Source organism: Rutilus rutilus, assembly GCF_951802725.1.
Source record: "Rutilus rutilus genome assembly, chromosome: 8".
NCBI classification, from domain to species: domain Eukaryota; kingdom Metazoa; phylum Chordata; class Actinopteri; order Cypriniformes; family Leuciscidae; genus Rutilus; species Rutilus rutilus.
This window is the reverse complement of record NC_140222.1, coordinates 24,764,754-24,788,808: the sequence shown is the minus strand read 5'-3', so window position 1 is coordinate 24,788,808 and position 24,055 is coordinate 24,764,754. Positions and strand designations below refer to the sequence as shown.

Below are 24,055 nucleotides of genomic sequence, written 5' to 3'. Positions count from 1 at the left end.
GACGAATACAATCTGAGATATATTAAAAATGTCCTGGCTCTTCCAAGCTTTATAATGGGAGTCAATGGGTATATTATTTTTTGGAAGTCGACTCTGCTCGACACGGCTCTGGCGGGTTAATAGAGGCCTTCTGAAGTGAAGCGATGCATTCGTGTCAGAAAAATATCCATATTTAAAACTTTATCGTCTAAAATAACTAGCCTCCGGCAGACGTCAGTATGCAAGTTGACATACATCATCAAGTGTTACTCTTTTGGAGTAAGTCGACTTGCGTAGGTCGTCTGCCAGAAGCTAGTTATTTTAGTCGATAAAGTTTTAAATATGGATATTTTCTTACACAAATCGCTTCACTTCAGAAGGCCTTTATTAACCCCCCGAAGCCGTGTGGAGCACTTTAATCATGGATGGATGCGCTTTGTTGGACTTCCAAAAAAATATACCCATTGACTCCCATTATAAAGCTTGGAAGAGCCAGGACATTTTATATATATACTCCGATTGTATTCGTTTGAAAGAAGAATGTCATATAAACCCAAGATGGCTTCAAGGTGAGTAAATCATACTTTTCATTTTTGGGTGAACTATCCCTTTAAGTTATTACTTTAGGTGGTTAAGGTGGTTTTGGGTTTGTTTTTAACATGCTGCTATGGGATTGATAAGGTGTTGTTATACCATGTTGTTTTTAGAATATAGGGGAATTATCACCCTACGTCACACGGCGTCACGCAGGTTCTACTGCGCATGTCGGGACCAAAAGACAACATCCGGAAAAATTTCGTGTTGTGCAGTCGGTTGCCAGAATCGTAAATCTGTATAAAAAATGTTTTAAATCGAACTATTAGTATTATTCTTATCCGTATCCGTGTAATGATCAGCTGTTAAACTGGTCTTTCTGCAACCACGATGCGCGCGCATCCCGGATGTTTACAAACCTATAATTGGTCTATTGCTATGGGGTTGCTAAGGGGGTTTGGCTTTTTTAGCATGTTGCTATGGAGTTAACCAGGTGTTGTTTTACCTTGTTGCTTTGAGATTGATAAGGTGTTTTTAGTGTTCTGTGGGTTTTTTTGCCTGTTGATTAGTTGTTACTGTAGAGTGTTTTGAAGCATGTTGCTATGTAGGATTTGTGGGCGAACCAAACATAAATTAATCTTCCAGATGATTCGTTCAAGCATAATTTCACACAAAACTCAACATCTCAAAGCCCAAATCACCAATCCAGAACCATAAAATCCAGGCTCCAGCCAGTCTACGCTAACGAAAACCCCCCAGCTAAGAACTTTATGGCCATGCAAGCTTCAAAGAGATGAGCCCAACTAAAGGAAGAACGTTGTCAACGTTAGATAATTTGGAAGAGACTGATTGGTTTAGAGATGGCACAGCTTAGGACCCACCAAGATAACGACAGAGGTTGTTTGAAGACAAAGGATTTAAAACAGACCTCCTTCTTCTTAAGGATCTCTGAACGACCCCAGGGTTGAAATCTCTTAAAATCACAGAGACTGAGACTTTACATATAAAAATATATAAAATCATTCCAAAACAATTCTTGACGGACTTATAATCAAACATCGTTCAACTACATAATTCTATATTGTGTCTACAACCTATATATGTGTCTATTATGCTTAGATCATATATAAGTCATGTAATTGTTAGATGTTTGAATGAAAGTGTGTCTTGTTTCCTATCAGTACGATCATATGTTCTTAATTCAGAAGATGGCTTGATGGAAATCTGTGTAAAATGTTTTGTATTCTTATAATAGGAATCATGTCTACACTGTACTCTCTGCTAGAGCTGGAGAGTATGAGATCTCAGATAACGCATGATTTACGATGAGAGGTGAAGAAAATGCCACCTCTCAAATAAAGACAGTGCCTAATTGGTCAGAACTCATCCAGGAGACCGGACGAACATTTGAATTTAAAATCTTAGGACACGAACAAAGCATGAGAAGATTCCAGAATGCATTAGAAGATACTTAGAGCAGCCATGGAGTAGCTTTACAGATGATGGAGTAGCCATGTTGACGAGCAGACATAAGAACCCAAATCAAGATCAGAAGAACATGGGTTAAAGGGATAGTTCACTTTGAAATTAATTTTTGATATGTTTTAGCTTACCTCAAGGGCATCCAAGATGTAGGTGTCTTTGTTTCCGCAGTAGTTTCAATTTTGATATTTTTAGGTCAAACCGTTCTTGTCTGTCAGTCATATAATGCATGTCGATGGTCACTGGCTCAAAACACAAGCACAGAGTCCAAATTAAAACAATTCCCCATCGTCCAAATGAAACAATTCCCCATCATAAGTACACATTGATGGCCTAAGACACGAAACGAGCGGTTTGTGTGAGAAAACGAACAGTATTTATATCGTTGTTTTCTCTTGAAAACAGCACACGTCCAAATGATCTGACGGCGCGGGCGGGTATAGATATATACATAGATGTCGCCTTGGCTACTGCAGTTCATTGGAACGAAACCGTAGCCAAGCGACATCTAGTGTATATATCTATACCCGCCAGCGGGCGGGTATAGATGTATACACTAGATGTCAACTTCGCTACTGCAGTTCATTGGAACGAAACCGTAGCCAAGGCGACATCTATGTATATATCTATACCCGCCCGCGCCGTCAGATCATTTGGACGTGTGCTGTTTTCAAGAGATAACAACGATATAAATACTGTTCGTTTTCTCACACAAACCGCTCGTTTCGTGTCTTAGGCCATCAATGTGTACATATGATGGGGAATTGTTTCATTTGGACGATGGGGAATTGTTTTAATTTGGACTCTGTGCTTGTGTTTTGAGCCAGTGACCATCGACCTGCATTATATGACTGACAGACAAGAACGGTTTGACCTAAAAATATCAAAATTGAAACTACTGCGGAAACAAAGACACCTACATCTTGGATGCCCTTGAGGTAAGCTAAAACATATCAAAAATTAATTTCAAAGTGAACTATCCCTTTAAACAGATTCATTCAAGCCATCTAACTACAGTACTCTCATCTCACTTTTCTTTCTCTTACTTAGTTTCTTTTCTTTTCCGTTGAGAGTCTCGGTTCTAAGTTTTGCTGTAACGTTTCGGTCAACGATTCGATTGCAAAGCCCGCTTCCAACTTCAAAGACTTTCCATCCATCCGCCAGCATGTGATTGGCAGCCAAAGACATTTATCCAGACACCAGGAGACCGCCAGCCAATCAACAAACCCGAGACACCCCCTTTTCCAGGACAAAAGGAATCCCCAAAGGAACAAAGATGTAGCCTCCAGACTCTTAGCTGAACTGGTGCTTTGATATAAAGTTAATAACCCCGCCTAAGAAACGACAAAAGGGTTAAATTAATGATTGATGGTTCGTTCAGGTCATGTCTTATAAGTGCATATAGAAACTTGGGATTTCATCATCTCACTTGTAAAACTTTCCTCACTCTTTCTTTCTGCAATTCGTATAAATGTGTGTGATTGTGTTAGATATTAGTTTTATGTGTTAGAATAATCAATAAAGTCTTGTTTGTATTTTAAAGATAATAGTTCTTGTGTTATGTGCTTACGAAGTTAATGTCTTAAACTGCTGATCTAAGTTACCATGCTAATAAATAGTGTTTCACTATAGTTTGGATATTTATAGCCGCTGCAGAGCTGATAGTTACGGCCCGGTTCAAATGAACGCTGGACGAGTCATTTGCTCGGCCGTATAAGTGATTCTTTCAAGATTCCCTATAAATTAATTAATAAGTCCCTTTGAGCTAAATTGACCTGGATGACCCTTACAGCTATGAGAGTTTGGCAAGGTGTTGTTTTACCATGTTGTTTTTAGCATGTTGCTAAGGGGTTGCTAAGGTGTTTTATGCGGTTTCTAAGGTATTTTGAGTGGCTGATTGGTTACTAGGGTGTTCTGGGTGGTTGCAAGGTGGTTACCCCCAATATTTTGGTCTCAAGAAATGACTTACATCCCTTCTTCTTGTCTGTTTTGTATGAAAATGGTAAATCAACAAAAAATCCTCATCTTACACACCAGTGCTATGAGATCGCATTCCGTAGCTCAGCTGCACTGAGCTTTAATACTTAGCAACACTATTCACAATATGTCTTCGCTTAAATCGTATTCTTCCAAAATATTGTAAAAAGGCCAGTTGAACATGTTATTAAATGAAATAATTGTTTTCTCTTCCAGCTGAATCACTCAGGATGTCCCAGCGAGAGTGAAATACTGGGAAGCGCTGCTCTGATATGCTAATCTAGCCCCATTATGAAACCGTACGATTTAGAAACGTTTTGGAAACCGAAGCGAGGTGGTCTCTTGAGTTCACAAAGGCTCAGCCAATCGGAATCCGCAAATGTTAAGCACTTATTAAAGCGAACAGGAAGGCACAGGAAGTACTTATCTAAGAAAGGGCAAAAAAGAGGATGTTTCATTTGCAAATCTGATTGTGTGAAGATAAAAGAAATTCAGATATCTGATTAAATGGATCAAATCTTAGAACAACGGATGCAAAACGGATTTTTTTCTTTTTCTTTTGGAGCCTCTGCCAGAGGTTTTTGTGGTGACATCTGCGATAAGAGAAGAGCATTTCAGACTTTAAAATGGCGTCTCATAGAATGGAAACAGCTGGTGAGGCTGGATCTTGTCATTTCACAAACCCAGAATGCCCTCTGATGTAGATTGTAATGATAAAAGAGCGTCCAAGGACTCGTCGTCTCATTCCACATCGTTTTTGATGCTAAAAGATCTTGCAGGCTATTGCGAGAGCGCGTTTGTGAAGCTCATGACGACTTTCAGCCGAGCAGACAGCTTGATTGACCCTGAAAATGCAGAGATGACATGAAATTCCAAAGTAACGGGTTAGTTATGTAAATCACATTTTTTGCATACACCTTCACTTTACAGCATAAAAACAGCTTTCAGATGGCAAGAACATTTTCAAATCTGTTGAACAGAACTAGCATTGTACAGTGGCACCCCAAAATACAACTTTTTAAGAATTTGTTGTCACACAAATACTTTTTAGGTTTCAAATGATGAATTTAAATATCCAACAGTGATTCTTTTATTTATTTACATTTTTTTTAGGTGGCATCCTAAAGTCTGAGATCACCAGTGATGTTTAGTTTCATTCATTGAATCATTTTTATTCATTTTATTTTAATGTATCAGAGGTTCTTAAACATAGGAAAACAAAAGCAGGTCCCAGGCACTCAGTCAAAATAACAGGAGAAGGATCAGGTTAAAAAGCCTTTAATGAATGTGGCTTAAGTCATTTTAAAAATATATATATGCGCATATATATATTTTTAAAATGACTTAAGCCACATTCATTAAAGGCTTTTTAACCTGATCCTTCTCCTTTTATTTTGACTGAGTGCCTGGGACCTGCTTTTGTTTTCCTTTGGATTTTTTCCCTATCCCAAGAGCACCTATCTTAAACTCCTCTGACTCTACCTGAGCGCCTGGTTGAACCTCTCACAGTTCATGGTTCTTAAACATAGTTAAAAGCTAAAGTAAATTCAACCAATGTTGTGAATTTCGGGTGGGGCTATCTGTTTGACTGACCAATGGCAGACAGGGGGTGTGTTCTTTGGCTTTAAATATTTATTTCATCAAAACATTTCTGTTTAAAAGTCCTAAAACGTTTTTATTTACTGGTTTAAATAACAAAAATGGCTGATTTGCAATATGGTTTCACACTTTTGGGTCCAACTGTACGTCTAACAGCTCTAATTTTGTATTTTAGGCTACGTGCTCTTTATCTCTGTTTTGTTTACTTTAAAATATACATTTTTCCACATTTTTTTCCACATTTGTCTAAAATTGAATTAGCCATTTATCAGATTACAAACAAAACTTCATATTTCATATTACCGCGCTAAAACTGCATTTTGCGTTATTAGCGTCGCAGACATGCTTTGGTGTCCAATAGGGAACTCCTGCCCCATTTTAAAAGTAAGCTTAAATAATTAGATTTTTCCTGTCAGAAGTTTGGTTGCACAAGACTCGTTCCTCATTACCGTGTCACATCTCTATGGCAACCGCGAAGGATTTTTCATAATTAAGAGCTGGCAGAGAGCCTAATAAAACGATCAATATGGGCCCCACGCACGTGGCGTAATTGAACGAGCTTGTGCACGTTAGGATTGATTAATCACGCAAGAGAGAAATTGCAAACATCTCTTTGGCACAATGGCTGGAGCTGTTCATCATCTGCACTCACGCTGATGAAGCTAACGGGCGACGCTGATCTCGTACGGCGGGAGACGGAGTTAATGTTTAGAGCGCGAGGGCAGGTAGATGGAACAGCGGCGTGTAATTAAATATCCAGATTTGGATGAGGATATGCCTGCGCTCATTAAATGTCACTCACATTCACCTTGTTTAAACAGTAGAAGATTATCCTGAAGAATGTTTCACAGCTGCGGAGATGAACCAAAAAAAGATGCCTTTAGGCTACTGTGCAGTATGAAATGTGGCATCAAAAAAGATGACATTAGAGAACATGTAAATGTCTCATGCTGCTTCTGATTGCTTATAGAGGGGAAATCTGCGCATAACTGCTGGTCTGGGATCAGTTTCTTTGCAATAATAGCATATTTGGCAAACAATCCAGTGCGCATGATCTGTGTTTGTGCACTATAGAGAACGTCAAAGATTTCTATTTACAAAGTGTTTAAGCAGCATTTGGCAATGTAGCCAATCACAAACATATCTGTTGATTTCTTGAATGCAATAGCCAATCAGAAGTGTTTTAGGGGACATTTACAGGACATAATTTTCAACTAAAAACAGAAAACTTTCAAAGTGTTTTGACCTTCATTTTAATTTTCGGAGGGCGTGAAAACACAAAGTTTTGAAAATGGTATTTAAAGGGTTAGTTCACCCAAAAATGAAAATTCTGTCAGTAATTACTCACCCTCATGTTGTTCCAACCCCGTAAGACCTTCGTTCATCTTCGGAACACAAATTAAGATATTTTTGATTAAATCTGAGAGCAGTCTCACTCCTCCATAGGCTTCAAAGGGACTGAAACTTGCTGGCGGAAAAAAGCTATTAAAGAGATCGTTAATATAGTCCAAGTGACTACAGTGGCTCAATCTTAAGTTAATCAAGCGACGAGAATACTTTTTGTGCGAAAAACAAAACAAAAATAACGACTTTATTCCACTATTCATTTCCTTCTCTCTGGGCCTCGAGTCTTTTCACGTAGTGTTTTAGCGCAGCGCGTCTGTGTTGTTCGTCACACGCATCACATACATGACAAGCGTCGGCCAACGTGAGCCTACGTGGTGACGTGCAACACAGACGCGCTGCGCTAAAACACTACGTGAACTCACTCGAGGCCCAGAGAGAAGGAAATGAATAGTGGAATAAAGTCGTTATTTTTGTGTGTTTTTTTGCGCACAAAAATTATTCTCGTCGCTTGATAAACTTAAGATTGAGCCACTGTAGTCACTTGGACTATATTAACGATCTCTTTAATAACTTTTCTGGGCCAGCAAGTTTCAGTCCCTTAGAAGCCTATGGAGGAGTGATCCAGCTCTCAGATTTACTCAAAAATATCTTAATTTGTGTTCCGAAGATGAACGAAGGTCTTACGGGGTTGGAACAACATGAGGGTGAGTAATTACTGACAGAATGTTCATTTTTGGGTGAACTAACCATTTAAAGTGTAAGTTTTTGAAAATGAAACCACGGTATTTTCACAAATTCGCAGTTTTGTTGTTTATTATCTCCTTGTAAACAACAAAACTGCGAATTTGTGAAAATGGTGATGTCATGCGAATGCAATTTACGTGTTCATGTTTCTTTACAAAGTGACATCGCCAACTGCTGGCCTGGCATGAATAATACAGTGTTTTTATTCAGTTTGACTACGTTGTCAGTACGCGAAAAACGCGAAGGAAACACTTTTAAATTTTTTTTTTTTTTTTATTGTTATTGTTTATTGCTACTATATTATTTTTGTGTAGTTATATGGACTATCTTGTGTTTGGTGTTGTTTTAATACATAACTTGAAGTGTTGTTATGGATTATTTAATTAATGATTTTGTTTAATATTCCTATATTTAATATTATTTTTTTGTTTTTGTTTTTGGGAATCTTGGGTCGTAGTTCATTACTACAAGTCCTTTCAGAAACGGGAGTTCTTTGGGTGTTACACTTATTTAAATCTCCTTGTATCCTATAATTTCGAGAGTTTTTATTTTATTTATTTTTTTAGACCAAATGCATTGTTAAAAGTTCCTTAAGGTGTCATAAAAGATAAATAATAATTAATATTTTAAATTAATAATACATAAAGAAAATGTATTCCAAGTAAGGAGATAATGTAATAATATATACATATGTGTGTGTGCGTGTAGTAAATAGTCAATTCATGTTGAAATTAAGTAAAGGAAACAAAAACGAGGGGAGCAGCTAATAGTCTTTAAGACAGTTAGTCTTGGCACATGCAGCGATGGAGAAGTTCCTCCGTATGCCTGGTCATGGGTCAATAGCACTCGATTCACAAGGACGCCCACCATACGGAGGAGCTTTCTTTATAGGACAAACACTGAAAAGTCAATTCAGTCAGGATCCCATGTTCCCATGATACTTTGTCCAATAAATGTGCTATGTGTGAATGATTGCAATTCTTAGCATGTCAGAACAGGCCTACTCTGCGTCAGAACGTCGTTTGAGAACTTCATCGCTTTATCCAACCTAGAATCGCTCTCGATTTATTGACACACAATTGAGTCGTGCCGAGATTCTCATCATAATACCAGCCAAAACACTGCCGGTGTGAATGTTCATCATTGGAGCTGGTTTTATATCCTTATGCGTCCATATTTCACATGTTCCCATAAAATATATTTCCAAAGCAGCTGTCAGGATGCGTTCAGCATGCAGTATTTTTCCCAGGTACAAAACAAGCAGGCGCGGAGTGGCGGAGGGCTGTGAACAGAACCACATTAGGCATAATGTGTGAGAAAGCCACACTGAATTTTAAGATAAGCTGATGAATTATTCATGTTTTCTTAGTGAGGAGTTTGTGCCCACGTCTCTCTCTCTCTCTCTCTCTCTCTCTCTCTCTCTCTCTATCTCTATATGTGTGTGTGTTAGCTTGTGTTTAAGGTAAGAGGGTCTGGTTTGTGTTATGTGAGAAAATATCTTTATAATCTGCCATTGCGGAGAGAAAAAGGGAAGAGGTTGGGAGGAGAAATGAAGGCCCCGTCTTTAATGTTTGCATTGATTTTTTTCCCTTTTACTTCAGTATTAATGCACCTTTATCTCTTTCTCAGACATGAATAGCATTATGATCTGTGATTGAGGATTATGGGTCGGATTCATTATGTGTCTTTTACATGCGTATGGCAGCCATGACTGTGATTTTCAATGTGAATACAACAGATTGTTTTCATTCAAAACATGAAAGCATGGAATGGAATCAAACTTTGAAGCTAAAAAGATTGGAATCTGTGACCATCATACACTACATGATTTTCTATGAAATCTGTCAGCTCAAATCTGCAGAATGGCTCTGACTTCTTTCGGCAACTACACTGTGAAAAATTATGTGATTAAGTTATGACAACATATGTTTCTTTTTACATTGCTTTAACTCATCAAAGTAAATTGAGCAATTTTCAACTTTTTTTACAATATTCAACTCATTTTTTTAAAGTCAGTTTAAGGTAATTTAAGTTGAAATGACCTTAACATCCAAGGTGAGTGTACTTCAAAATGTAGGGCAGCAACATTTTTCAATAAGTTAAGACAACATATGTTTTACAAGTTAAGGAATTTTCAACTTTGTTATACAAGATTCAACTCTTTTTTAAGTCAATTTAATGTAATTTAAGTTGAAATGACTTAAACATCCAACTTGATTGTACTTAAATTTAAGGCAGCACCTTTTATTTATTCACTGTGTGTATATATAAAAAGTGTATCAGACATATAATGAGCTACATGCTAAATCCATGTCGCTGCCAGTGAATCACATACAGTAGATAAAACACTTTAAATGTGCTTTTCCGTAAAGTCCCCCTGTGGTGAAAATCAAGCGTTTAATGTTGTTTATATGTGGCGATTTTAATATGCTTTAAGACTAACCATGTGTATATTCATAAGTCAACACCATTCCTGAGTATTTTCTCCTAAACTGCAGCAAACCAAAGACAGTCTCAAAAACGCAGTTTGAAATCGCTGGTGTTTCTGACATCACAAACTACCTCGTAACCAATCAGGTCAACAAATGGATCTCTGAGCTGGTGTGAGTGAGTGGAGGCGGGGCTCATTTGCATATTCATGGCACCGCATATGCTATATGAGGCAAGGGTGTAGAGTTACATTCAAGCTATATTAACCCCTTAACTGTCACCCCCCTTTTTGAGAATGGATGTTAAAATGCACTATTCAAACTTAAATTGTTGTAATTCAAGAATGCTTTGGAATATAGACCTAAGTTTGGTCTTGTTTTAAAGAAAACACTCAGCAGAGTATTGCTGGAGAGAAAGCACTTCAAAAAATGAAAGTATGAAAGTTTAAACTTACAGTAAATCAAATCTACTGCACTTAATATTTTTTTCTTTTTTATAAAATATGTATTTTACAAAATATTTTTTACTATACAATTACTATAAAATCAAAGCCATATATCTAACCAAGTTGTCTTCCAAATTTGAAGTTGATATCACAAAAATGTAAGTTCCCATGAGATTTTGTTTAGGCGTAGTAGCAAAAATAGCTACCGGGTGACATACATTCCCTTGAATTTAATTGTATGGATTCTGCCATAACAAATTAATACATTTCTGTCCAAATATCACTTCTGTCACAAAATATGGAACCTTGAGACTCAGACCTTTCTTACAATATGTGTTTTGTCAAGATTAGAAAAGGTTTTGATCATAAATTATGAAACATGACAACGCCCAAAAGGGGAGAGGCCAGATCAAATAATTTAGAGTACCGTTTCTATGGTAACGCAATTTCAAATCCGTTTTCACAGGATGAATTCTGAGTTCGTAAGCTTTCGAATGATACCTAATTTATGATAACTACTAAAATATGTGATGTATAAAAAAGGCGATAAAAAAAAAAAAAAATAAATAAATAATAATAATAATAATATATATATATATATATATACACACTTTTTAGAGGATATTATTATTTTATCATTTTTTTATGGACAAATACTAGTTTATATATTTTGTATTTTATATATTTTAAAGTGTGTGTGTCGACTTTTTGTGACAAAGACCAGAACTCCTGTTATGATGTAGATTTTTTTGAGGTGCACTCTTGTCATAAATTAATCTATTTTTGTTCCTACATCATTTTTTAACAAAAAAAAAACAGTGGCAAAATATCTATTTAGGAGTCTTAGACCTTTCCAATGATATAGTTTGTCTAGCTTGGGTTTCCCCATGCTGCCTTGCACGCAGCGCGATTTTATTCACGCTGCTAGGCAGCCTGGATTCCATGGACCAGATTTTCGCCTCAGCGAGGGGACCAATCACAGAACGGGGAGGGAGCAGCAAGACGATGATGACGTCTATGCGACACACCGAAGCAGTTTGTTTATATCTATACATACCTTCTACCCTCACGCCATCGTGTACACATAAATCTCTGACCCATCGTCTTCTTCCTCGTCGAATTTCTGTCGCTCTACATACGTCATCTGGTATAATTGAAACGATTGGCTATGAGCTACGTACAGGCGCATTTGATTGACATTCGTAGCACCCAATAAACGGCGAGAAAATGAACATGTGGTTCCCAGACCACGACGAAATTGTCCGAGCTCTCTGGCGCGTGATAATTATGTCACTCATGAATTCGCTCACTCATTTTCATTCACTCTTTGCTGATGTAGTGCACTCAACTGCCATTCACTATGTAGGGATTAGTGAATGAGTGAACGAGTGAGCGGTTTCAGACACAGCTTAGGTCTGACGTTAACCAGGCTATAGTTTGTCATGATTAGATTAGGATTTAATAGTAATATAGTGCAGTAAACTTAGGCGTCCCGGTACCGGGACGGTGACAGTTAAGATAAGGCATGGAGTGAGTTTTAAGGAATAAAATGATTGACTACATGGGGACTTTAAAACATGCTATAGAGCAGATGCTGTTGAACGAAACACTCGTTTTGCTGCTTTTTACCATAAACAGACCATTTACAGGTTTTCAGTTTAAAGGCTGCTCGCCGTTTCAGCAAACTGGCTTTGACTCTTCCGCTCGGGGGCAAACGAACAGGACGTTTCCTTTTGAACTTCACCGTCTCAACTGTGAGCTTTCCATGTCATCTCCGCCGGAGTGATTTGAAACTCGTTGTAATCGCAACGCATGCTGCTTTCACGCATCAAACTGTCCTGCCCATCCACTCAGCAGGAGGGCCGCAAACACTCCTCTATTACCATCCCATCTTCACAGCCTTCTGAAATGCGCTTACTTTTCCGAGCTTGAAAGGCCCCTAGCTTCTCCCGCGCTCCTTTTCAACTGCTTTCAACCGTCAGGTGCACGAAATCCATCTCTACACTTTGTTGGGTCCGTCCCTGCTGCTTCTCTCTGGGATTGTTTACAGCAATGCAAATAAGGCCAGAAAGTAATTCAAATGGATTGTTTGGGTTTAGGCTGACGTGAAGCGTCTCATGCAGTACATGTTATTTGGTTATTTATGAAGCATTAAGCACATCATGAACAATAAAAAATAAATAAAAAAAGCGTGCACTTTTTAGAAGATTGCTTGCTACTTGAGGCTATTGGTTTTTAAGCATTTGGGTGAATGAAAGAACATGTGTTCTCTTTGAACTAGTGAGAGAGGAGAGCAGACGATAAGACCGCACTCACTTAAAGCTGAGGAAATGTATTCAGAATTGGTATCTGGAGCTATTATTTATTTATTTTTGCATATATTCACATGGCTGAAGCTTTTATCCAAAGCGACGCAATACAACAAGCGATTCATCTTGAAGAGGCAATACACATGAGAAGTGCAAACAAATGAAGTTTCAGACATCGTTCAGAATAGAAGAACAGGGAGGGATTGAGGAACTAGAGTTCTTTGGGAATTACAGCTATTTAAATATTTTTGTATATGGTTGAATATGGTTGTGAAGTTAAAACTGTAGAGTGCCACTCATTCACATACACCATATCTGTCATTTTACTGTCAACCCACATTCAGCATTAATACTCAACACAAACTTGAGAAACATACTATAACATCTTATTCATGACCTCTCATTTTTCATTCTCTCCCCACGTCATCTCTCCACTCGTCCTCAAGCATGTGACGTCGAGGAATTTGTTTGTGGCGACGGCCGCAGCTGTGTTTCCGAAAGCTGGCTTTGTGACGGGGAACTCGACTGTCCCGACGGCTCAGATGAAACACCAGCGATATGTGAGTCCATCAACAACAACACATTTCACCATTTAATTATTTCATTCATCTAAACTAATATAACTTGAATATGTATTTCATTGTATATAATAATTTACATATTTTAAAATAGTATATATATGATCTATCTATCGTTCTATCTATCGTTCTATCTATCGTTCTATCCATCTGTCTGAATGTCTTGTTCTATCTATCTATCTATCTATCTATCTATCTATCTATCTATCTATCTATCTATCTATCTATCTATCTATCTATCTATCAGTCTGTCTGTCTGTCGTTCTATCCATCTATCCAATTTATCCATCTATCATTCTATCGTTCTATCCATCTGTCGATCTGTCTGACTGTCTGTTGTTCCATCCATCCATCCATCCATCTGAATGTCTGTTGTTCCATCCATCTTTCTATCCATCTATCCATCTGTCTATCTGACTGAATGTCTGTTGTTCCATCCATCCATCCATCCATCGTTCTATCCATCTATCGTTCTGTCCATCTATCCATCTGTCTATCTGACTGAATGTCTGTTGTTCCATCCATCCATCCATCCATCCATCCATCCATCCATCCATCCATCCATCCATCCATCCATCCATCCATCCATCCATCCATCCATCCATCCATCCATCCATCCATCCATCCATCCATCCATCCATCCATCCATCCATCCATCCATCCATCCATCCATCCATCCATCTTGCTACTTTGCCCATATACGTCTCATAACCTATATATAAACGTCAAATAAACTTGTAAACAGAAATATTTATTATGTTCTTTACGCATGATGGTATATTGACTCCCAAATAAAGAGACCTGTAGTTGAAATGTGCTTGAATCTGTTGAATTTGAATAAATCCAAGTGGGTTTTGAAGACCAAAATCAGATTTAACATTATCACAAAGGCCACAAACTAATCAAAAGTGCATTAATAAGTTAAATATTCATATAAATAAAAATTTTTTTTAGAAGAAGAGTTTTTCTGCCAAGTTACATGCCATTCTGGCCGTCGTCAATGAGATTTTCAACTCAAAACAATTGCACTTGACATTTCTATTACAAAATGAATGGGTTTCCGAAATGCTTCAGTAAAATTTGGAAATGCACTCATAAATATTGCAGGATGAGAAATGGTAAGCGCTCAATGCCTGGGATAAAAGATGTCATGAAGCATTAATTGAAGCAATTGTTACCTGGAGTATTGTGCGGTTTCCACACGGTACAGTCCTCAAATGCGCCGAATCTGAGAGGATAAAGCGATGAGAAAGCGTTTGTACTCATGACAGGCTGCATAATTATCTTTTTAAAAATAATATGCATGATATATCTTTTGAAATTCAGTGTGTGCTGGAAGAAATATTCCTGGCAAGCCTTTTATGAGATCAGAGGAAATCACAGTTGAGGTCACTTGCCTTTCGGCAAAACTGAAAAAAACATTGTAACGTAGTAAAAGCGTTATTTTTAAGTTATTTTTTTCCTGTCAGAATTTGCCAAATAAATAGCCCTTGCTCATTAATCCTGACAGTTTGCCAATTGCAGAGCTCATTTAAATAAATATGATTTTTTTATAGTGTATATTGTCTTCATAGTACAGGATGAGCAGCTGCATACACCAACTCGTCACTGGCTTTTATCATAGCACAAACGTACCGCTGTGGTTCCTTTGATCAGTTTGTCATCTCTCGTCTGTGAAAGACCATCTGTGGTTTTCCAACTTGCCATTCTCTTCATATTCACCCCCTTAATCACACTAGATTAGTACATAATCCATTTTCAAAGTGATAAAAAGAAGCAGAGTTAGAAATGTGTGTGATATGAATGAAATAGACAGAAAAAAAACATTGAAAGAGGTTATTTTTTTTATTTTAACATAAAATAGCATACATTTTACACATAATACTGTAGTGAACAGCACATTCCAGGGCCCAGTTTATGGCCGGGCCCTTCTCTGTCTGTAACAGTGGACAAAAGTTTGCTACATTTTGATTGGATCTTGCTGCACTAACACAAACAAACTGTCCCATGCTATCAGATAAGGATGCTAGGACAACTGACAGACACCTTAAAGGGGTTGTATAATGTCCTTTTCACAAGATGTCAAATAAATCTCTGATGTCAGAGATTTCCCAGATTCCAGAGTGTGTTTGTGAAGTTTTAGCTCAAAATACCCCACAGATATTTTATATAGCATGTTAAAGTTGCCTTTTTGAGGGTGATCAAAAACACCTTGTTTTGTGTCTGTCCCTTTAAATGCAAATGAGCTTCCAGCACAGGGGGCGGAGCTTCAAGAGCTCTTGTCCTTAGCAGCTTCGATCACCTCACACGGACATGCACTGAAAGTTTCTAAAACTTTTAGCCTTTTATGTTCAAACCGGAGTCAGAAAGATTGAGAGATTTAAGAAGAAGTGACAACATTTCTGAATGGTTAGTTGATGAATTTATGTATCTTACGTGTAGTTCTCTTCTAGTCATTGATTAGCATATTCTGTCTTGATAATCTATAAATCGTGTTCAGGGGGCGGGGTTTATGTAAATTTTAGGGTTAGTGATGTCACTAACCCAGGAGGAATATCGTGTAGTCCCTACCAGCCGTTTATTGTAGTCCTTAAAAAGCTATTTCTTTAAAAGCAAATATCTCCCTTTGCTTTGAACTTTGAGCGTTATAACTTTGCAGATGTTGTTTATGCTCAAACAGAAACATTACACACTAACTAAAGCTAGAAAAGTGAAATCATAATCAACCACCCCTTTACAGGAAGGACAGGACTTCTCATTGGTCCACATGCAGTTTCTGCCCTGCACCCATCATGAGATTAAACCCTAAGGTTTGAGCCAACCGCCATAAAAATTGTTTTGGAAATTTTGGATGCAATTGAGCAGTGGCTGAAACAAAGGAAAGCCACAATGATCCATCCAAATCCATTCATAACTATGTTTGGAAACCTCAAAAACTGATGTTAACTACACACATCCATTTCAAACTTATTCAGAGAAATAAGTATTCTCATAAATGGCGTCATAATTGGCAAAAGTAAAATCACTACAATACATATTTATTTATTATATTGTATACATTATAATTTGTATTGTACATTATATATTGTAATTTGAGATACATATTTGATTATGTATCATTATTAAAAAATGAATATTTTGCATTTGTGCAATACAAATGCATTTTTAATGTTTTTATAAACTATATTCATGTAAAAACAACACAAGCGCCCCCACAGCTTGGTGTTTTCAGCAGAGCGCCTAGTGTTTCAAGCTGTCTAAAAACGCTTTGGGGGACACACGGCCTTGCAGAAGAAAAACTGGACCTTGTGTGCTTAACTGAAACATGGCACGAAGGTATTCTTTTTAATGAACTTACTCCCGCCGGTGAAGTGATGGGTCCTAGTTTAGGACCCAAGCAACCCGATTGGTTCCAAGCACGTTTTATGGGTAATCGCTTTAGTGGTTACAAATCAGATATCACTTTATTATATAAGTCGTTTAAACTACGTTATAACCACCATTGATATATTTTAACTTATACTGTATGTTTCATTTACTAGTATATAACCGAAGCTATAGATTGTGAAATTAAACATTTCTTGTTCTTAGGCCGTGTGTCCACCAAAGCTTTTTTTCACGCGGCTGACGTGTTTTTTCAATTGTTTTCAATGGGAGCGCCACGTTTTTAAAACGCCATGAGCGTAACGAGGCGCTGAGCGTCTTTTTCACGCCGAAGCACTGAGCGTTCGCCGTTTTTTTACAGGTCGCCGAGAGTTGAAGAATGTTCAACTTTGGGTAAACACAGCGCTCATCACTGTCACTTTTTACCCAACCGTCCAATCACAGTGGAGGAGGGGCGGGACTAATACCACACCAACCAACCGCCACATTCTGCTTGTACAACGTCAACAGATGACAACAACAAGCATAATAACGGAACAAAATCATTTAAAACAAGAGCCAGAGAAAATACATTACATTGTATTGACATTTTAAAATAGAATCAACACAGAAACTAAATATGTGTGAAATGAGATACTAGTAACACCTTTTGTGGATATTCCGTATCATAACAAGCAAAGCGTCTCAACTGAATAAAAAACGCAATGCTTGCAAAACGCTCTCAAGCGCCCACAGCTAGGCGTTTTCAGCTGGCTAAAAACACTTTGGTGGACACACGGCCTTGGTGTTTTTTTTTTTTTGTTAGCTTAGATAGTAGCATAGCATACAGCTATCCGAAATGATTAGAGATAACCAGGGGGGCAGGGTTTCATATTATTTTGAAGTTTCCCCGGGCGCCGCCATTGGCTAGCGGACCCCCACCTGCTGTTAGCATCCCATTGACTCCCATTCATTTTGGCGTCACTTTGACAGCGAATAACTTCACATCTGAGGCGTTTAAAGACTCCATTTGTCCATTATTTATTTCTAAAGAAACACGAAAATGTATAAAAGGCTCCATTACCTTGTATCTTACGTTATGGCCCCGTAGAAGCAATTTTTGTAAAAATAGGCTAACGATTGCGTCATAACCACACGACTCTCTGTCGCACAGTAGAGAATTACCGTATGGACAGGAGGAGAAGCTCGCGGGGCAATCGGGGGGACGTGGAGGCAAAGTGACAAAATAATTAATCACAATACATAGCAAAAGTTTCTCCTGCTCCTAGCTCATGGACACCTCCTACTCACACTCTCCGTCTCTGCAAGTTTCGGAAGGGAATGATTCAGATTTCTCTTGGCACAGCTACTAGAAGACAGACGGGTTGCTCACGTCACGTCTACGTCGTCAAGCTCAGTTTGAGTCTGCGCAGTACGCTCGACCCCCAGGAAGTAAGAGCTTCTAATTGACTTCACTTTGTCTCCGTTGAATCCAATGGGGTCGCTGTGTCCAGTTTATATACTGTCTATGGAGATAACGTTTTTCGAATTTATTTTTCGATTTATTATGCCTTATTGCTTAATAACAATTAACAATGTCGCAAAACATACCCAAACATGTTATTTCTTTCACTTTAACTAAAATAAAAGATTAAAGTTTGATTACATTAAGAATCGCAAGAACAGCTTTAGATCAGGCATACTACTGGGGTCCTAAGCCGGGACTCATCACTTCGCTGGGAGTGGGACTCAACACTTCGCTGGGAGTGGGACTCAACACTTCACCACACCGGATACAAGTTATTTGATCTCCCGCGACCTCCTGGTATGAGTCCCGTGGCTGTTCCTCAGTTTAACTCATTCTAATGTCTTGTTCTGAGTGTCTCTGCACCCCACCTACTCCCATAGCTACAGTTTACAGGCCCCCAAAGACAAATACAAGATTGTTTATCAGAATTTGCAGATTTGCTGTCTTTGTTGTGTCTCAAATCTGAGAGAACTCTTATCCTGGGGGATTTTAAAATCCACATGGACATAGAAGACTTTACAATAACAAAAGACCTTTATTGGAGTGCATTGATTTGAAGCAGCTTGTGAACTGTCTACACATAACAAAGGCCACACCATAGAGCTTGTGTTTTCTAATGGTTCATTTGTGTCTCAGTTGTCCACCCCTGATTTAGGGCTGTCTGATTATCTGCTATCTTTTTTAATATTGAACTGCCAGACATAAGCATTTCCTGCTCTTGCATCATTAATTATCGCAAATGGAGATCTATTGAGCCCTCTAATTTCACTGATTTTATTGACTCTTGCTTAAGTTGTTTTTCTGCATCTGATGCACTGGAGGACAACGCTTCCATGTTACAGTCTGTTCTCTTGACTGGCCTGGACTCATTTGCTCCTTTAAAATCACAATCTGTTTCCTTTGTACGTTCTGCTCCTTGCTATAATGAAGACCTGCGTACAATGAAGACATATTTGGAGCGTAGGGTGGCGTATGTCTGGCTTTTGACTGTTCACAAGGCCTGGAAAGACCACTTAGAATATAAGGCTGAGATTGTATCTGCCAGGTCTGATTATTTTTCACAGGTAATTGTAAATAATCAAAGAAATCCTAGACAATTGTTTCATTCCATTAACATACTGCTCAAATATAACAGTCTCTCAAATGTCCCTGATTCAACTCACCTTTGTAATAAAGATAGGGTAGGCGATGTTTTTCATGTACAATTTTTGTTATACTGGTTGAAACTCTTTTCACATCGTGATAAGCAATCAATAATAAAAGTGGTCTATATATTCAAATATTTACATATATCATCTGTGGAAGTCTCAGGACTAAAAAAAATATTCATCCAATCGATAGGATGTCCTACCTGCCTGTCAGCCTGCTTGCACAGACATCACACGTCATCAGCACATTCTGTAAGGCTATGTAGAGTTGTAGACAGTCAGTCACCGAGCACCGAGTTTTTCAAGGCGACCGTTATTTAGAATGTGTCACTTTATGGTTTCCATGGTGACGCGTCATTGCTTGTCACGTGACACACCGCAGCAACAACAGAGCTGAATGAATGATGATCTGCTTTTATGTCATTTTTCCTTTTTTATTCAAAATATTCACAAATTTGTTAGATATGACATGAAATATCTGATATTCCGATTGTCAAATATATGCAAGTGGAAGTGTTTTGTTGTTTAAACACCTTTATAACGATCGCATTAGTTGAGCTGTATGCGCGATGGGCGCCGCCATCTTAGTTTGTGCCGCAGACGCAGTTCAGAGAATCGGATCTGTTGGATTTACAACAGGTGAATTCATCTACTTCTCCCGAAATACATAAAAGTAAGTGGCTGGTGAACTGGGAGAAGAATAGAGTAAACTTTAAAGTTACTTACACAATGTGTATCTGATATGAATAAAACGTGTCTAATTATAATGGAAAGGATTATTATTGCCTCTTCCTTTGACATCAGTGTGTATTTTACAAACTCTAAATGTATTGGTTTTTTAGTACTTATATGTCTGAAACCTAAAATAAACATTATGTGGTTGAAAACACTGAAAAGTGGTGATATATGACAGCTCTGAGCGCGCCTGTCTCTGGCTCAGGCCAGCCAACGCGCGAAAGCACATTTGAATTTGATCACGTCATGCACTGACCGTTCTAATCACACCGGTGTGATCGTACGCTCCAGGGACCAGCCTAGACTGATCACACCGGTGTGATGGTACGTGCGAAAGGGTTAACGCCGTCTCTCGTCTCGTGGCGCTTTGCAAACTCTACTGTGTTGCGTTCATGTGTTTTGAAGGAAGCGTAATAGAGACGCTCTGAAGGGAGGGTGGGATCTTATGATTTCAAAACTAGCTTGCTATTGCTAGCTTCTCTGAAATGTACCCTACCTTTAAAGGTGCTATGTAACTTTTTCACTAAAGCATACAAATAGCATATGTTTGCAGATATTTAGGAAACATGCTGAGTTCACATACACGTTTCTCTGAAAAACACTTCTACAGCCAGTTATTTTACTTTGAAATGTGCTATCATGTTGGAATGTCTGTTTTTGTTTTGGTCTGTGTGATCTCACCCACAGCAGTTCACCCAATAGTATTTCAACACCCTGGGATGCCAGTTGGCAGGAAACACAGCGTACTGCAGCCAGCAAACAAACAGGGTCAGAGATAGCAGATTCTACCCAACCTAAAAAGCCTCGGTATCCATCTAAAAATCTCTCATGAACGAAAGCATATTATCAATGCGGATAAATCAACTAATTAACTTACAGTCTGTAAGTGTCCTCGGCTTTCGTTGTCAATTGCGCCCGTTCCTGTTGCGTATCCTCAAACTGGCAACCCGTGTTAGCGTGGAGTCTGAGGAAGAGGGGGCGGGGGAAACAACGATCTCCGATATTTTGAATTTGGACTGCAGTACCTATTTCGACCACTCATTCTTTCAGATACACACTAATATACTGTCGTGCTGGAGGGCGGCTGTGGTTGAAAGTCTAAATCAATAAGAAAAAATGCTGAATTAATGAGGTTACATCACCCTAAATATCTTCCAGGTTCCATCTTGACTTTTGCTGCCTAGATACTTTTAAACATCTCTGGAGATCCGGAGGCCCTGAGAGGAAGAGCGAGAGACACTAAGAGGATATTTTTAAACAATTCTCCTATTTGTTGAATTACATATTCTCTTTTTACTGGGATTATGAAAGTGGAACAGAGGTCTGCTGGGACAAGCCTTGGGGGGAAACCTGTGTATACACTTCCTTTCTCCAAAAAACTCTCGAAAACCCCCACCCGGGTGATCATTTAAAAGGAAATTGAAAGTTAAGGAGGCACATGAACTACAGGCCAAGACTTTCACGGCCCTTTTTGGAGCTGGATGGAGATCAATATTGCTGTTTTGGCAGTGGCCTCTTCTCCCCCGTGACACCCCAGAAATGTCAAGCAATCCACAATCAATGGTTCACAAGAGACAGCTGCCGGCGTGCTAAATTCTCGTGTGCTTAAGAGACATATTTAAGAGGAACTGTGCAGGGAGTTGAATATTAAAATAGCTTTGCTCATCACATTTATACACAGTGAATCGAGTTAAGGGCGGTGAGCCTCAGTTTTACGGCTTTTATTTGTATTCATGCTGCATAGAGAGGGAAACCAAGAACATAGATGCTTTTAGAAGAATTTGTGTTGTTCATCTGTTTTATTAAAGTAGGTTTATGCCATCTTTGTTTTGTTCTGTTATTTAGTGTCGAATACCCGACAGTCTTGTGCACATTTGAGTACACAATATTGTTTTTTTTTCAAATCCGTAATTGACATCATTGCTGTTGTGCAATTTTATTATATATATTTGCTAAATAAAATAAAATTATATTTTAATTGTATTTTATGTTACATCATTTGTGGCTGCTGCATTATTCTGTCCCCCCCCAAAAAATGCTTAAAATGCCTAAATGTATAATTTTAGTTTTAAGGAATATAATAGCTTTTTAATTGCTTTTCTCTTTTTTTAATAGTGTCGCAAGGTTACAAAAAAAGTTTTTTCTCATCCAGACTTTAACTTCTATACTAAATTTAAATGTTGTTAAAATGAGAAAATTCTAAAAAGAAGTTAGAAAATGATAAGTTCCTGTCATTTAGTGTTTGTGTCTAATGTGAATATTATTAGTATTTAAAATAATAATAATAATAGCAATACCTGATATTTTTATGACTGGAAATTCATTGTAGAAATTCACTGAAGAAATTCAACTGTAAAGAAGTTTAAAAAGTATATGTTCTAGTAATGTTGTAATATACTATAATGCAATTGCTGCGTTAAAGTTTTAAGTACAATAAACTTGGATGTTTAAGTCATTTCAACTTAAATTACATTAAACTAACTTAAAAAATGAGTTGACTTGTATAACTTACAAAAAAAGTAGAAAATTGCTTAACTTATTTTGATTTGAGTTAAAGCAATGTAAAAACATATGTTGTCAATTTATTGATCATAATTTTTTTAAGAATGAATATTATAAATATTTTTTTTCTTTCTATTAATTGTTTTAGTAGGCTATAGTATTTTTTTTTTCCAACATACTTTTTTTTATAGCAATTTCTGTCATTTATTATGACAGGACATTCATTGTAGATATTTACTGAGAAAATTCTACTGTAGAAATAACTTGATGTGAGATGTGAAAATGATATGAGATGTGGCAGGAACACAAATCTGTCAAATCTAAAATGTCATTAAGATTTTTACATCATCTGAGAGTAGCTTTATTACAAATTTAGAGTGTCATTACCAAATGTGTATTAAAAAACGCCCCCATAAATTCACACTTAATTGACTATGAGCTTAACTGACTGAAAAGATGTTGTGTTAGCAAATCCAAGACATATTTAAACTAAACAAAAGTATCATTACCTTCACACATCATTACCGTCTCACTCACACAATATTAAAAATCCACTTTTTGATTTTAACATGATTGAATGTTTTGCCAAATAAATCTATATAGAAGTAGCCTAATGAATTGGGGTTCACTTTATTTTGATGGTCCCTTTAACACATTCTGTTAACTATAAGTAACCTAGCCAACATGTCTAACTCTCAATTCATGATCTTTCTGAGTTTAAACGTGAATATACAAAGAGAATCACAATGCTGAAAAAACAAATCGATTACAACTTAATGCATAAATGTTGTGTTTGTGGTATACAGCCGCGAATCATTTGCTATTTGCGAACGAACGCATCATATTACGATATGTGAAAGCACATGCGCGCATGGCGCTTACTTCTTCTCCACCATACTACAATACAGTATGAGTGACGTCAGTTCAAACGAAGCGGCAGCGTGGTGGAGCTCACGTGAAATGAGTGAGAGCACTCTTCCACTTTACTAGTTACAACACGAAATAATCATGTACAACATCACAAGGTATGTTGAAAGATGATGTACAACTTACAGAAATCAGTATCATGTCACATGTAGTCGCTCTATCAGTGATTTAACCTCAGAATGGCGTCAATAAAACAGTGTGTAAACAATGTCACATTTACCTCAGAAAACCATTCAATGTCCAAAAACTCATTAGTCAGCTAGAATAATGAACTTGGAGAGGAACATTTAGTTAAATATATGCACTATAGCCTATGGCACATTCATTGAATTTTTACTTAATTTGTTCATCAATATGTAGCCCATGTTTTAATAAAACCGTTTTATGACAGCCACCTTTTTAAATGTTTAGCCTATTTTTTTTTATTT

At 37.6% G+C, this 24,055-nt stretch overlaps 1 protein-coding gene across 1 annotated transcript in view; it reads left to right on the top strand.

The window, feature by feature from the left end:
• The window catches only part of lrp1ba (low density lipoprotein receptor-related protein 1Ba), a gene marked incomplete at its 5' end in the record, with an annotated part of 237,412 nt that overhangs the window by 27,388 nt on the left and 185,969 nt on the right, over positions 1–24,055 (top strand). Inside the window, one exon of the mRNA XM_084415835.1 lies at positions 13,293–13,406. Coding sequence (XP_084271961.1) covers positions 13,293–13,406 — 114 coding nt within the window. The remainder of the gene's footprint in view (positions 1–13,292; positions 13,407–24,055) is intronic.